This window comes from Populus trichocarpa, chromosome 9 (genome assembly GCF_000002775.5).
Source record: "Populus trichocarpa isolate Nisqually-1 chromosome 9, P.trichocarpa_v4.1, whole genome shotgun sequence".
Lineage (NCBI taxonomy): Eukaryota > Viridiplantae > Streptophyta > Magnoliopsida > Malpighiales > Salicaceae > Populus > Populus trichocarpa.
In genome coordinates, this window is record NC_037293.2 from 10,310,758 (window position 1) to 10,327,455 (window position 16,698).

General features: G+C 35.7%; 1 protein-coding gene across 2 annotated transcripts; it reads right to left on the reverse strand.

Moving 5' to 3' along the window:
* Positions 1-1,972: 1,972 nt before the first annotated feature.
* LOC7494298 (zinc finger CCCH domain-containing protein 19) lies at positions 1,973-14,179 on the reverse strand. Of its 2 annotated transcripts, none has more exons than XM_052455622.1 (10): positions 12,551-14,179; positions 12,352-12,431; positions 10,110-10,297; positions 7,938-8,646; positions 7,497-7,624; positions 7,074-7,133; positions 6,945-6,995; positions 5,689-5,759; positions 4,455-4,609; positions 1,973-4,354 (listed from the first exon to the last, which is right to left on the reverse strand). In XM_052455622.1, the coding sequence occupies exons 1-10, from the start codon at positions 14,008-14,010 to the stop codon at positions 2,250-2,252; spliced, it is 5,007 nt and encodes a 1,668-aa protein (XP_052311582.1). In that variant the 5' UTR covers positions 14,011-14,179; the 3' UTR covers positions 1,973-2,249. The 2 variants fall into 2 exon arrangements, with proteins under 2 accessions (XP_052311582.1, XP_024464469.2); XM_024608701.2 differs by having other exon boundaries at positions 7,728-8,646.
* Between the last annotated feature and the right edge of the window lie 2,519 nt (positions 14,180-16,698).

The following is a 16,698-nucleotide window of genomic DNA, read 5'->3' on the forward strand; positions in this document are numbered from 1 at the left end:
ACTTCCTAGAGCACATTCAATCATTGCCATCGTTTTACGGTTTTTTATATGGCATTAAAATAAAGGGTTGCACAAAACAAAGCCTAGCAGAATCCCCGTCAGAAAATCAATTACTGTTCTAACCAGCTAGGGTTCCCTGTTTTTAATACAAGATAATATTGTATCACATTAAAGATTTGATTTCCATGCCATATGATTTAACACAATGATGATATTATCAAGTAAAAATCTAAAACGCGTGGAAGTTTCTCTTTAATAAAAATACACAGATAATCCTGTCATATTTTATTGTAGAATTACTGTTAATTTTTTTTTTATCAATTTGGTCTTGAAATATATTTTTAATAATTATATTTTTTTGTGAAATTCAAAATTAACTGAATCAAATTTATTAACTAAAAATAAAATTAAAAAATAAAGATCAGGAAAACATCACAAATAAATGATGAAACCTCAATATAATCCTTCTACTTTCAAATTATAAATATTCGGCAATATTTTTTTAATTTAATTTTATTATAAAAAATTATTTTTAATTTATTATTAAAAAAATCACCAAATTTCAACATAAAAAAAATATTATTAACGTCAATTTAAAATACCAAAACAACCTATATTTATGTCTGTATCAAAGAGTTTTTCCATCGTAAGAACTCAAAATTATAAACAATGAATTCTACCTTTGAGAAACTCCACATGGATCATAAAAAACAAGGGTCAATACTCCTCTATATCACTATCCTCTTTGTTTTCTATTTGAAACAGTACAAATATGAACACTTTTTTTGCGCGCAGGATGGACAAATCGAAATCGGAAAAAAAAATCACTACCTTCTGCATTTCTGCCTTGGAAACAAAAGAATGAGAGACGTTCTCCAAACTATCATTCAACACTTCAGTAATTATTTGGTTGAATTTGCTTCCTCGGGGTGAGAGAGAGAGAGAGAGAGAGATTGTTATTTGTGTGATATTGTAGGGCTAATTGTGCATTTAGCATACCAAATAAAAGAAAATAGGTGAAATAACACAATAGTAAAGTAAAATAATTCAATAAAATAACATGATTTCGCGGTTTTGAATTGCGATATCAATTTAATCCATACCTTTCTCTAGCAGGAGAGGTGAATTAGTTAACAAGGGAACGAGGGAGATGGTATCACAGTTAGAAGAGATCTGCGAGTCACTTTAACGTTTGCTACAGCAGAAGGATGACCGTGGTCTAGAGATCATCCAAGGAAATCACATCTTGTATCTGTACCAAAAACTTCTTCGCCTGAGGATTCTGATTTTTACTGGCTCCTTTGAAGGTTTTGGGGAGGGGAGAGATTATTGTGACAGCACGCCATGAAAGTGTAGCTTCAGTCATGCAAACCACATCAACCAATCTAGCTGTTTCAACTGTTGGAGAAAATCGGTAGAGAAATTGTCAGTAAGTGCTGTGGCCTACCTTTAGCTACAAGAACACTCGGTGCTCTATTGTGCTCTGACACAAATGATCAAGAATGGGAGGAGATACGGAACAACATGTGGGATTTGCCGAATATCAAAGTTCTTCCAGCTTTATGAATTCAAAAGGGAAGAAGCAACCCTTATATGGATGAAAAGAAAGCTTTAGACATTAATAAAGAAGACAAGCGCGACAAACTTTCAAATGTTGTTATTCAGCTAGATTTTTTTATTACTGTGTTAATTTTTTTCTTAAAGTCAATATTGAATCACCCGAAAGATTTGATTCCCGTGCCATATGAATCAACACATTGATGATATTATTAAGTAAACTATCGCGTGATTTAGTAGTGCGAATCCGAGGGATAAATTGATAGTCATTTATTTAGATAAAGAAATAAGAACTTGAGAAACAGGTAATAATCTCAGGGCATGTCACCCGTAAGTAATAGCCCATAAGCATAAATTATAATCGATTTGATGCAAAAAAAGGGAATAAAAAGTGTCAATCAACCAACAACCTAACTAGCAATCAAATCAAAAGGGTGTAGCTTTTCATGGAAGCGGAACAAATTATCCCAGGCTTCTACCTCGAGCATTCAGATAAACTGTTAACAGAATGAGAGGACGTACAGCCATGAGCCTACACAGAAAATCCAAGGATGGGAAATGATCGAGCTATTGCAAGAGGTTTGTACCAATATAAAGCATCAAATGATGATTATCATCACAGCAAACTTCTATCAAATAAGATTACTGTACAGAGATTAACTAATCTATGCTGCCCAAAATTCATAAAGCTCTCAAGTATGCAAATAATCACATGAAGATCCTTTTTTGCAATGCCCATGTTCATGGTATTTGCACACTCTCTGCCCTTTAAATGAAGGTCTGGGAGAGTCTCCACTTCTGCCAAATGATGACTGCCTATTCCATGGTTTGCCTCCACCATGACCAGAATCTCCACCGTGAGAACCTCTTTCCTTTGGGCTTGAAAATCTATCTCCAATTTGATTCATGTCACTTCCCCATGTGCCTGCATTCCCGGTAGGCACAGCCCAATTTGTATTTGCATTCCCAGGAGGTGGTGGTCCTTGACTGAGTGGAACCCAAGCGGTGTTTGCACTTGTTGGTACAGACCCTTGACCAGATGGTCCCCAACCTGAAAATGCATTTCCAGGTGCTTGTCCCTGAACAGGAGCACCCCAACCAGGATTTGCATTTCCGGGTGCTTGTCCCTGGACAGGAGCAACCCAAACAGGCTTCACATTTCCAGTTGCTGGGACCTGACCAGGAGCAACCCAACACTGATTTGAATTTGCAGGTAAGGATACTCCCCAGCCCATGTTTTGATTTCCCGGAATTGCCCCCCAACCAGTATTTTGGTTTTCTGAACCTTGCCTTGGAGTAGTGCTTTGATTCTCTGTAATACCCATTCCCCATGGTCTGCTGGATGGAGCAGAAGGTTGAATGTTTGATGGTCCTGGAACAGGAGCTCTCCAAGGATTGGTGCCAGTGCCTGTCACAGGGGAAAACCCACTTGGATTTCCTGTAGTCAAGGATGAAGTGGGGTTCTGGACAGAGGTTGGTGCATTGCTCCAGTTACCATAGGTACTGGGCTGTGAAGGCATAGAAACCAGATTATTTGCCTCTGCCTTGTGGGATTGGGTACTTCCCCATGCTTGAGATCCAGTCCCAGTTACTGCAGCATGCGAGGCATTCATTTCTGGCCTTGAAATTGAACCAGCCCATCCATGTGTGCCAACATGAGAGTTACCACTAGTCACCGGCAGAACCAGGTTTTGGAGACTTCTTATATCAACAGCTGCATTAACAGAAGCTCCAGTGGTATCAAGTGCTGAATGCAGATGGGAATTAACCAGTACCTTGGGTGATTCACCTGTCAACATTGATTGAGAATGCATTTGAGGAGCATTTGAAGAGCTTGGAAGCATGCCTGTTTCTAGCTTAGGCACTGGGCTCACTCCATGAGACACTTTTGGAGTCCCAGAGATAACAGTAGCATGTTGCTGTTCTACATTGTCTCCTGAGGATTGGTTGGCTCCTAGGACAGAACCCACAGGTTGAGATTGAGTTGGAGTCACTTGACTTTCAAACACTTGCCCCTTCATCAAACTTGTGGCAGTTTGTCCTGGTGTAGGAGAAGGGAGGTTTGTCCCAGAACCCCACCTATCCGTAGAGTACTTGGGGACCTCAACTGGAACTGGTGCAGCTTGAGCAATATTCCCAGTATATGAGGATGGTAGATGTGGACTCTGAACCAATTGAGTCTTCGGGAAACTATTGTCCACTGCTGGAGGGTCACTCTGGAAATTTCCAGACAGTGCATCAGTCAAAAGTATGGAGTCATCTTTTGTCTCAGTATTTCTCCATATCCTCAAATCAGCAGGGAAATATCCAGTATTACTCCATTTCCGCAGCTGCACCATGGAAAATGGCCCTTGATTTTTTCCAGATGGATCTTTATAGTGCCATATTTTTTCCGCTTCATTCACTTTAGCAGCAGTAGATTGTGCGACAACTGTAGAGGGAGTTGCAGGTGAAATTTCTGGTGCAACCCTAGGAACAGATTCTGATATTACCGTAGAATTCCTAGCCTGGGATGCATTTGAAGCAGTTTTTGGCATTTCCCAACTCTGGGACTGCTGTGTTGGTTTTTCTCTTCCTTGACCCCACAAATTTTCATTCGCAGCCTCACCAGCTCCAAAATCATCCCCTTCGTTTGAGAAACCTTTATCAGTCATGTTTCTGCTTGGCTCCCGATTCATGCTTGAGTAACTCCTTGATCCACCCCAGGTATCATTTGAAGCAAAACCTCCTTTTCGAGGGGAAATTTGCTCCCTCCCTCTCCTGCTAAAGCCACTACCTCTACGTCTGAGAGAGTTTTCTGCAACACCAAAATGTATTTCATAAATAAAAGATGAAACAAATAATCGGTATAAGCTAGAAGGATAGATTTGAAATGCACAAAAAAAAAGGTAAGCGACCTTGTCTCTTATCTTCTGTTTCACTTTCATCTTCATCAGACTCGTGACTTGGATCCATATTTGGGTCAGCATGTATTTCTGGAATTTCTTCCAATCTACGCTGGCGCTCCTCGGGTGTCTTTAGAAGCTGCAACTTCTCTACACATTCTCTAAGCGTGAACAAATGTCAAGGACTACTTAACTGTCCGAAGGAATGCAACCATTTCCAAAAATATAATGATTGTGACATAATAGAATATAGAAAGGTGTTCTAGTCTTCTACTTGATCAAATTTCCCTTCTTTTCTATGGACGAGCATGCTTATATCCAATCCCAGATCAAAATAACACATTTTACTTTCTGCTTATAAGAGGAGCTATTTAACTTGATAAGCTGCCAAGAAACAATATTTAAACTTCTTAACAGATCATCAATAACCACTTGTATGCAATTACAACTTACATACTTGCTTGTTTCATGTAAATAAACTGATATTGTGCGCATGGATGAGGGGGTGATAATGCATTACACATATATAGCAACCTTTACAATAATTACAAGTTTGTCTACATAACAATCATGTATAAAAGTTTCAAACAAACCTACTGGTCACTATCATTCGTAACGAGTTCACAAAATCTTTGTTTTTTTTCTTTTTCAAGAAATATTCTATTGTTGAGATGTTCAACTAAGGCTCGTGAAAAAGGTCATACTAATATAACTGAGAAGAGAAAGAGGCCAAATCCAGCAGATGAGGGTTGTTGATTACATAATAATGGCTACCTTCTCCCTTGAAAGAAAAAGGGAAGGAGCAAGGTGAAAAGGGTTGAGCATGATGTCAGTATACATATTCTTTATTTTAACCAAGAAAAATATTCAAATCCTGCAACCCAACCAAAGAGAATAATATAACTGGTAGCACCTCACAGGTGAAGTATGTCTCTGAAAATAGAGATCATGTAAACTTTCAACTTTTCAGCTTAAGTTTAAGAGCGTATAACACGCAGCACCTTTATCTCAATCAGTTCGCAAGACTTATGGAATTGTTATGCTAAATCACAAATAGATTTAGAATACCCAAGAACTCAACAGCTATTGAAGCATCCAGCATGAGGATCCAGAAGTCAGAGAACACCCACACCTTCCATCATATTTCCAGATTGTAAAACAGGACATAAAATGGTAATGACAAGCAAACAACAGAACAGAATAAAAAAGAAATAATTGCTGAGAAGATTTCAAGAGCAAAGGATATTCCTTTCTGTGTCCCATATCACTAGCTCGATCACAGAGATGACTGAAACGTGTTATCTCTGCTTCCAACAACTGCATCAGAATAAAGAGCATTAACTGTTAGGAAAAAAAAAACTTGTAATGTAATTATCACATAACCACAGCATAAAGAATGAAAAGAGTATTAAATAAACAAAAACACAGATATGATTGGGTACAAGAAACATATTCGAGAAGCATAGCTAAATAATCGAGTCCACATCAGAAGTAACAGAAAACGATCCAAATAACATTTACTTGAAGAGTGAAGCATACGCTCCTTGAAAAATAAAGTTGCTTTGACAAACCATGGTGTTCAGCTGGCCTTCGGGAACACAGGATATTGCAGGAAAAAGTAACAGATATCGTCAATGAGCAAAAATATTCCACATTAAACACAATATCCATCTAATTAAGTTCAGTTATATAATCTTCTATGCCATTTCTATCTGGAACAAAATGAATCCCAGAAAGTTTTAAATCATATAGTACCTAGGGAGATTCCATGTGTTAGAAGGAAACAGATACTAATTGGTTGGATTGAAAAAAAGACTCAGTGATTAGAAGACATATTTAATACCAAGTATTCTAGTATTTTATTTAAGGTAGCATTCAATAGGGAGAGTCGGTCACTAATGTGGCTGACACATTTATTCGTTAGTCAACATAACCATAGATTGTAATGAGAGACGCCCCTTCCACAAAAAACTATGAAAACTTCTGTTGCTCCAAGCCAGTTGACTCTAAGTTGGGATGCAACAAGCCAAAGGAGGTGAGAATTACAAGCTATACCAGTTGATTTATTGAAACTGTTGACTCCTCCAAACCTTGCAGAGGATGCTTCATGATGCCAAAAAATGCACATATCTTACAGTTCTTTATTTTTTTTCAAAAGAATAAGGAAATGTTCCATTGATTTTTGCTAACCAGATATTATTTCACATTATTGTCAAGTTGGGACCTTATAGTTTTCTTTCAACCATAAGGGAATTTATGCGAAAAAGGAAGAATACACAGGCAATGAGAAAACAAAAATGCTGGCAATTTGATCATGCATTCCTTTGAAGCCCGGCACCATCCATTATTCAATTGGTAGTCAATCATTTTTTCTTACTGTCAACATTATACTTTGGTTCAACATTACTTATGATGAAAATTGAACATATTCCAAAACTGGCAAGGAAGATCACAAGTGAAAAGGTAAAGTATTACAACAATAGATCACATCAAAAAACTTACATCATGAACTCTGACCGCCTGGATTGCCATGGCCTTTTCCTGAATGTCACCCTACAAGCAACAAATATAGCCTTTCAGGACAAAGACAGTGCAGAAACTTAAAAGACAAATAAAAAGAAATGTACTTACAACAGTCAACCGATGGATAAGTCCACATTTTATGCTCTGACGCAGACGCTTGCACTCATCCTAAAAAATATAAGAAAATCCAGTTTAATGAAGAGATAATCATATAGAAAAATGCATTACTGCTGATAGATAAACAGGACAAAAAATTAGTAAAAAAGAGCCACTCAAAACCAACTTTGCAGATCAAAAAAGAAAAGCAAACATAAAGCATAAAAAAATGACTTTGGCAGTTATATGATTTTAGAGAAACATTTTTATGACTTAAATTATTATAGGCAGGTGTACAAAGAAGAAAATCCCCAAATATTCACACGTCAATTCTTCACTACAAACAGAGGCTGCTGAAAATTTTCACTTGCAGTGAAGCCATATAAACACACAAGGGCAAAATTAACATGAAATAAAAGTTTTAACACTAATCACCTCTGTGAATTCTTGATTTGAGATTATATCGATCGATACAAGCTCTGTCTTGTTTAAATTTAATATTTCCAGCATAAAGTTAGTCATCTTTTTGCCTACTCTATAAGGCTCAGCAGCTTTGCTTGTACCTGCACATGGCATCATATAAAAAAATTTAAATCTTAAATGATTATTTCTTCCAGGCCCAGGTCAAAATTCATGCAGAAGGCAGATAGTTATCTATATATTCACCTATAATTTGGACCAGCCGATATAAATCTTGCTTTTGAGCACTACCAGATATTCTTATTCTCACAAAAGATCCAACAACTTTATTATAAAATGCTTCAGTATCTTCAATTAGATCTTCAAGCAAACTACGTCGCAAGTAAATTAAATTAATATTGTGCATATCGATGGCTGCGTAGTCATCAATATTAGATTGCAGTCCTCTCCCCTCACCCTTTTTACGTGATCTTCGTCGCTTATCCTTACTTGCCTTCATAAGAGCATCAGAGTTCCCATCAGCTTCCAACTGATTAGCTTCAGTATCAACAACACTCCCTTGAAGATCATCTGCCTGCGAATCATCTTTCAAAAGATAATGAGATTCAAGAAGCTTTAACATTTCAAAATGCCCCACACGTGGTTTCCCAAACAAATTCTCAAGCCTAGAATCACATATTATTTGACTTTTGCGATGAGGATCACGGAGTTTGTTTCTTTTTATGTATTCAAGCAGAAGAGCCTGCACATCAAATTGAGAACAAGCAGATTTATCACCGTTCTTCACGTGCATAACAAACTCCAAAAGCTCCTTTGATGCCCACTCAACACTTTCATCTGCAGATTCCCCTCCAGCCCATGATGATGAGCCTGGTGAATCCCTCTCCTTTGCTCGAGACCTCAGCCGTTTTTTGGGCTTCCTTCTTTTAGAGGTAGTGACTTCTGCATTTTCAGAACTGTCTGGTCCTGATCCTGATCCTCCATTGTGCACATCACAAAACTCATCAGCCAATTCCTGCTTCCCAGCATGTGAATCAGAACCTTTCCATGGATTTTTAGCCTGAGCAAGCTCTTCTGGTGTTAGAGATAGCCTCTCTTTTAAATCAGTCCAATAATCCTTGAAGAGAAACTCCCAGCTACTTTTGTCATCAAAATCTACTTGACCCTGCAAAAGTACAAAGGTGCAGAGCACAGGGCAGAGCTGAGAATGAATATATAAAATAAAAATAAGAAAACACTTCAACAAAGAAGTTAACAAACAAGAAAGTAAAAAAAGTAAAAAAAATAAAATATTGATGGAAACTAACACTAAGTTTGGGTGGGATAGTTTAAGGGAGAAGGAAAGAAAAACACCCGATTGCCTCCACCAATTAAAAATTTCCAAAACGCCAAATTGGAGTTTTAAGGAGGGAAGGGATTGAATTCAAAATCCCCTTTACCCTCAGATAGTAAAAGATTTTGTCTGTACCTTTTATGAGAAAAAAATTCCCCTAAACGAAGGTGGTGCGGTAGTAATCTTTCCCCTCCCATTAAAATAAGGGGCAAGGTAAAAACATTAGTGAAACATCAAGTTAGGGATGGAATGAAGCTTGTATATGGTTATTTGGGGCTGGAAAGGATGCATTAGATGGTCACTTGGCCAAAGAGAAAATTACAGACAACATCTATGCAAGATGCTCCACTAAAAAGTGGAGAGCAGTACACTATAAAGCAAATGCCTGACTAGATAGTAACATGTATCACATGTAAAATAGAAACACTGCCTCCAAAACATAACGAGTGTGTTTATTCTTTCTCAGAAAAAACTTAGGGGAGAAGCAATTCTTTAATGAACTTTTTTCTTCACCTCTTTCCTAAATATCTTCTCTTATTGAGAGAGAGATTTCACCTCTTCTTTCCTAAATCTCTCCAAAAGAAAATGAGAGAAGAGCACTTAAGACGTTAGAACAAACATAATGCAGGAAACAAAATGGTAATACTTTGAAATCTTGATTTTTTGGATTTGCATTAGCCATTATGGGTACAACTACCAATTAATAAGGTTTCATATTCAGCACATACTTTTCTATAGACAGTATATTTGCTTATCTACACACCCAAGCATGTGTTGATATTTAGAGTATCAGGACACAGTGGAAGATGAACATAAAATAACACCAAAAATCTAGAGCTAATAAATTGTTCACGACTTGCCATCCATCAAAATCACAAATTGGTATAATTAAAAATAAACAAGGATACCAAGGAGCCTGAGCACACCTAGAGTCACAAATGCAACATTTTAAAGATAATCACTTGTTAGAAACTCACCATCCTTCAAATTTAAAAATTGGTATATTTGAAATTTATACAAGGATATCAACTGCACAATAACACCTAGCAGAGTATTATATGAAACATTCTAAAGCGTCATCATGTTCCAACTATCAGCTGGCTGTTAAAAAGACATCAAACAAACTTGATACTTGTAACTAAATTTCTTTCTCAAAAACCGTATACTTTTTTTGTACATAAAACATTGAGAAAATATTAATTCTTTACAGTTTTCAACAATTATACCAAACTACTAAGGAAGAAAGAAAACAGAGCAGATTTAAAAAAAAAAAAGGAAAAAAAGTTTGAGCATACCGTTTCCTTGTTTCCCTGCTCATTCCTTTCAATTAACATGACAGTTTTCATACACGTCTCACAGAAACCTTTGTTACCTCGTACACATAAGATGACAGCATCTTTAATGCACCCCTTGCACAATGAAAAGGTACATGTATAGCACATATAATAGGCATTCTTCTCACAGTTGCTACATAGATGCCAACCTAGTTCAACAAAGTAACAAAACTTATATTAGATAGAACAAATGACCCAGGTTAACATAAATTCATATGCAGAAATTCAATGAAAAAAAGTGTATAGATGGTAACAGATCTAGAAAGAAAAATCATAGCTTCCCTGGAGTATTCACATCTGCGCATCAAATGACAATAATTACCAGTACTACCATATGTGAAAGAGCCACCGACAAATTTTATACAAGAAACACTAAAGACATTTCAATGTGCTTGCCACATCTGCATTCACAGTGACAGCAGCATACAACAGTCAACCATCATTGTCACTGATGCTAAAATAGCACGTGATCTGTCATTCTATTTAACAGACAGGGAATTGCTGTTAAATTAAAGACCTAGATGCAATTATGAATTACTAAAACAAGAACTCAAATTTCCTCTTTCCCATGAAATGTACTTTTCAGACAAACTAAGAGTCTCTAAAAGTATGTTCTCTATATATCTAATTCAGGTGTTTTGCCCAAAACACTAAGCTTATTACATCCAATATCTCTAGAAAGTGCTTACCTCACTGAATGAGAAGCTACAAAGAGGAAAATCACTGTTTTTTACATAGCTGTTCTGCTAGCATACAACAATTAGCACTTGTCAAGATTCAAGACGCATAGATCAGAAGTCAGACAAAGGGCATCTACGTACTTGCAGGAAAGAAGGTTCTTGATAAAATGTACTCAGGAATCTTGCAGCTCAAAATGATAAAATATACTCCAGCTGCTGTACCCTATAATAAATTGGTTTAAATTCTCACCTCTAACTCCCCTTCTTTTAAATGTCCTTTACATGGATGAGAAGATCTTATACAATTTATTCTCATGCTAGTAAAATTCTATTACTTTTCCTTTATTCTGCTACAAACAGGCTATCATGAAAAATAATAGCTTCAGATAAAATAAATTAAAATCATATCCAAGCCCTTATATATGTTGATTGCCATGAATGACCAGTCAACTAACCTTCTTGTTGCTTACAGTTTTCTGTAAATGAAACGGTTTGAAGTAATGCAAACCATTTTGCAAAGAAGATAGAATTTATTCCCTCTCAACCAGTTTAAAAAGAATATATTCTCTTGTAAAAACAGAATATGTTGCTCTTAGCATCAATTGTTACTTGAAAACTGACCCAAAATTGTATAAAGAGGCCAAAAGGATAGAGTTGAAGTACATGTATAACATAGCCCCTCACAGAAATATGTTTACAAAGCAATGGAAACATCACAGCTGCCTTAATGTTAATAACTGCCCTGGAGACCTCAGATATTTTGACCTTGTGATTGAAACATTAATTTTTGTTTTCACTTTCCACTATAGTAATCACCACACTTTTCCATTCCAATCAAACCCGAATACTGCAAATACTAGCAATTGGTTGGGTTTTTCAACAATTCACAAGTCCTAACCATTAGAGAAAATGTAACATGTCAAATGATGTACATTAAACCAACTCAATGGACTTGCAAAACTTAAACAGTTTGACGGGCAAAAACTTCTGTCCCTTCACGCAAGTCTGCTTCGACAAGCTTTGTTGTTGTGTGCATCAAACCTTTTGCAAAGAAAAGAAAAATAACAACTTAAATACTTGAAAGCAATTTCAATTAAAAGAATGATGAAAAATTGTAAGGATTGGAGCAGCTATGGTTTGTGAATAGTTTGAAGTACTTTAAACTAGTCCCTACAAGTGGCTTTCTTCTTTCTAAGTGCTGCAAGGAAGGAAATTAGGACTATCCTTTGCAAAAAGAAACACCACCCACACTAAGTACATACACAGATACACTTTCTTACTATCACCATTACAAAATTTACTCTCAGCCCTTGCAGTCATCTAAAAATATGAAAGCAAATTACAAGTGAAAAGAGTCAAAGGCAACGTCATAATATTCCTGAACAGCAGAAACAAACATATTAAACACCACACAGTAACAATAATGGATAATCAAATTCAAATAAGCTCCATCAAATAAACACTACCAAAATGATTGGTAACAGCAAGGGAAATATAAAAAATAAAAATAAGAGACAACTTACCACAATTCCATCGACCTTTAGCGCGAAAGAAAGCCTCATCTCGATTAACACAGGAAGGATGATAAGCCTTAGGACAACCCCTACACAAGCAATTATATATTAAAACCATGATAACAAAAACTCTTAACATAAAAATGCACGTAGAACTAAAATTACAAAAACATAAAGCAATGCATCAACAGTTTGTTTATTTTTTCACCTGCGATCGCATAGCACAAGTTCACCTCCATCAAAGCAAATGAAACAGACATCCTCCTCCGTCTTCTTCTTTGATGTTGCTCTAGAGGGAGCTTTGGCATTCTTTTGCCGCTTCCTCTTCCCACCACCACCACTTGTACCCCCTTTCTCGACTTCCTCTTCGGCCCCTTCCATTTCATCTAACATATCCTCTGCTTCATTCTCCTTCTCCGCCATTTCCACTTTCGCATCCTCTTCCTTATCGCCTTCCTCTGCCACGTCAATCATTTCTGTCTCCTTCATTTCCCCTTCCATTTCATCTAACATATCCTCTGCTTCATTCTCCTTCTCCGCCATCTCCACTTTTGTATCCTCTTCCTTATCGCCTTCCTCTGCCACGTCAATCTTTTCTGTCTCCTTCATTTCCCCTTCCTCATTAATAACCTCCTCCATCCCTCCTGCCACATCAGTCGTTTCTATTTTCTCTGCCACCTTCATTTCCTCTATGTCTGTCATTTCATTTTTCTCATCCTCCCTGGTTTCCTCTGCAATGTCAGTCATTTCAACCTGTTGGGCTGGCTGCTTTTCCTCCTCCTCGTTAGCTTCCATCTTCTCTACGTTCTCTTCCTCCACAATCTCAGTCATTTCAATCAGCTCCACGGCCTCCATTTCCCCTGCCCCATCAGCAACTTCTGTTTTCTCCGCTTTCCCTTCTTCCACGAAGTCAGTCACTTCCTTCTGCTCCACCGCCTCCACTTCACCCCCCACGCCAGATATCCCCGTCTTCTCCGCCCCCTCTTCTTCTTCCTTCACCTTCACTGTTTCAGCTTCCTCCACCACATTATCCATCTCCACCTTGTCCACCACGTCAGCATCCTCCTTTTTCTCCTCCACTGCATCCTTCTTCTCCATATTCTCAGCCACTTCCAATTTCTCTTTCACTTCAGTTACCTCCGCCTCCACTGTCTCTACTTCCTGGCTTAATGTCTCTAATTTTGCTGCCACGTCAGCAACACCCTCCGTCCCGGTCTCAGTCTCCATTTCATTGTTTCCAGCATTCGCGTTTCCATTCACATCCTCATTTCTCTCCTCTTTAGCAACCAAATCTCTATTTTCCACTTCTTTCTCAACATCCTCTTGTGGTGCCTCAATCTCCTCACTCTCCTCTGTAGCCTCCGCAACCTCCTCGCCTTCGCCTCCCTCGACCACGAGCGTATGAAGAGAAACTGATTGAGATTCACCTAAAACAAAATCCTGAGCATCGCTCTTGTCGAGAACCGTTGTTTCTGTTTGGGATTGTGGTGGTTGTGGTTGTTGTTGTAATTCGGTATCAGCGCCATTGAGTTGCGACTCGTGCAACTCAGGAACAGACTCGGTGTCTGTTGTGGCAGTTGTTATTGTGGTTGTTAAATTAGATTCGTTTTCGAGTTTAATAGAACTACTGGATAGATTTATTGAATTCCCTTTTTCTTCGGTTTCCATTTGAGAGAGATTGAAAAAAAATTGAGAAACCTTGGAAAAAAAATGATTTTAGGGTTTTGAGTTTTCAGGTAAAAATTAGTGGCGGTTTTTTCCTAAAATGTTTACACAGAGTAACCTACCAGGTTGAGAGAAGAACTCGCAGGGAAGAGAAACTGTATTTGGATTTGGATTTGGATTTTTGACTAGATTTCTATACCTTGAAATGCCAGATTTATCCCTTGAGACAAATGGGCCTTATCTTGTAGGGGATGGTAGGATTAAGCCCATCCATAATAAGCAAGGGAACGGTTGTTCTCGAAAGTCGACGCGATGCCTTTCTTCTTCTAGACACAGTATTAATTTATACACTTAACTAATTTTAATTAAATTTCTCCAATTTTCCATTTATTTGAGCTTCTCTTTTCTTATAAATACAATTCTGTTTCCAATCAATTTTTAAAAAAAAATTATTATAATTTATTTTTTTATATATTTTTTTTTATAATTTAATCCTCATAAGTTTTTTTATCAAATTTAATCCTCATTAGTTTTATTTTTTCTTTTTTGCAAGTTTTTAAAATGATATTATTTTTATGATTTCTTTTTTTAAAATTAAATTAATTAATAATTAAGTTTTTAAATTGATTTAATTTAAAAATTTCACGTGTTGTAAACTTTAGTGAATAAATCAAGTTAAGCAGATTTGCCCGGATTAACTTTATTTTTTTCCTCCACTCTTTTTAATATTTTCCAATAAGACAGGAAGAAGAGAAGAAAATCCCAAGGCATTTTTTATTTATTATAAAATAAACAAATTGAGTTGTCACTATCCCCACCAACAATGCCCGCCGTTATAAAGAGTCAAAGCTTTCTCCACCCAAAAAAAAATAAAAAATAAAAATTGGTTACTTGTTTTCTGATAACGAATATTCGACCACTCAATTTGTAAATACTAATAATTTGGGGGGCACGACTTGTAATGAAAATAAATTAAATTATCATTATGTTTGATAAAAAAATAATTTTAAAAGGCAGAATTAAAAAAAAAACTTCATTTTGTAACAAATGTTTAATTTAAAAAAAAATATTCTTAAAGATATAAAAAATAAATATAAATCAATTTACAACAGCTATATCAAACAGAACTTAAATTAATAACAGGTTTTACAAAATTCTACCATTCAAGGCCATAATCTCTCATCTCTTCCATTTCTCAGGTTTTAATCAAGAAGTATGCAGATAGTCTACACCCAAGCCTATCTTGAACAGTTTTTGAAAATTATGTCAGGAGATTCATATTGCTAATAAATAGTTCTAACTGAAGTGAGGTTAATTTAGGTTAATTCAAAATGATATGGTTTTAAGATATTTAAAAAAAAAATTGAAATAATGTAAGAAATTTTGAAACCATGTTGTTGTTTTTTTATATAATCCCATGCTATCATCCAATATTGGCAGAAAGACTAGATTTATAGCCCCGTTATGTCATGGGACAGACAAAAAAAAAATCAACATAAAACAAGAATAGAAAAACAATTTGAAATCGAGTATTTGATTGGATTAATAATTTAAATAATATAATTAAAAAATACAATAACAATAAGCAAATAAATTTAAAAAATGACACAAAAAGATTAAAAAAAGCTAATATGAGTCGGCCCGAATTATAAAACAATTCAATGACTAAGGGCAAAATTAAAAAAAAAAACGTGTTAACTAAAAAACTTTACGATCATAAACATAAAATTAGGAAAATCTCATGGAAAAAAGTGCACGAAAAAAAATTCAAACACCTATTCTTAATAAAAAAATCAAATGAAAACATAATAATTCCACGAAAAGAAAAATAAAAAGGAAAAAGATGAAGCTCAATCTCTAGAAAAATAAAAATGTGGAAGGATGAAGACAAAAAATATATATAATTTAAAATTGGCAAAAAGACTCAATCCGAGCCCACCTAGATCAAGATGCAAAATCTTTGACTTGGTCATGATACCGGGGTGAACACGTTCAAAAGCAAATTGAATAGTATCATAAAATTCAATCATTACAAAATTAAATTTTGAATGACAAAAATTAAAAAAAATAATTAAAAAAAGAAAAAAAATATGATACAACTCGGGTTAGGACGCAAACCCTGCGATCATGGAATTTGTGAAATCCTTGAACCAGGTTCAATTAAGAAGCTTAGTTCCCCACCAATTTAGTTTTGAAGGACAAAATCACGAAGAAAATATTAATTTAAAAACTTGTCAAATGAAAAAAAATAGGAATAAAAAAAATAGAGATCAAATTTAATACGAAAAAAACTCATGGAAAAAGAAGTTGTAAAAAAAATGTTCGGGATATTCTAATAGAAAGAAAAAAAAATACAAAGATTAATTTTCAATAAATCAAATGTTAAATGATGAAATTAAAATAATTTAATTTTTAAAAAGGTCCAAAAAAAGTCATTTCGCGTTAACCTTTGAAATCGACGACCCTGATCCTAAACCCAAAATTAACCCTATAACAACGAAAAATATCTTAGTTAAATTAATTTAATCCGCAAACCCTGTGATCATTGGCACAAGATGGGGATAACCTAAAAAAAAGATAGAAAGATAAATTTCAAATAAATTAAATGTTTAATGATAAATTTGAAATAAATCAATTTAGAAAAATAAACCAAAAAAACAAAAGTCAATCTACGTTAACATTTGAAACCGG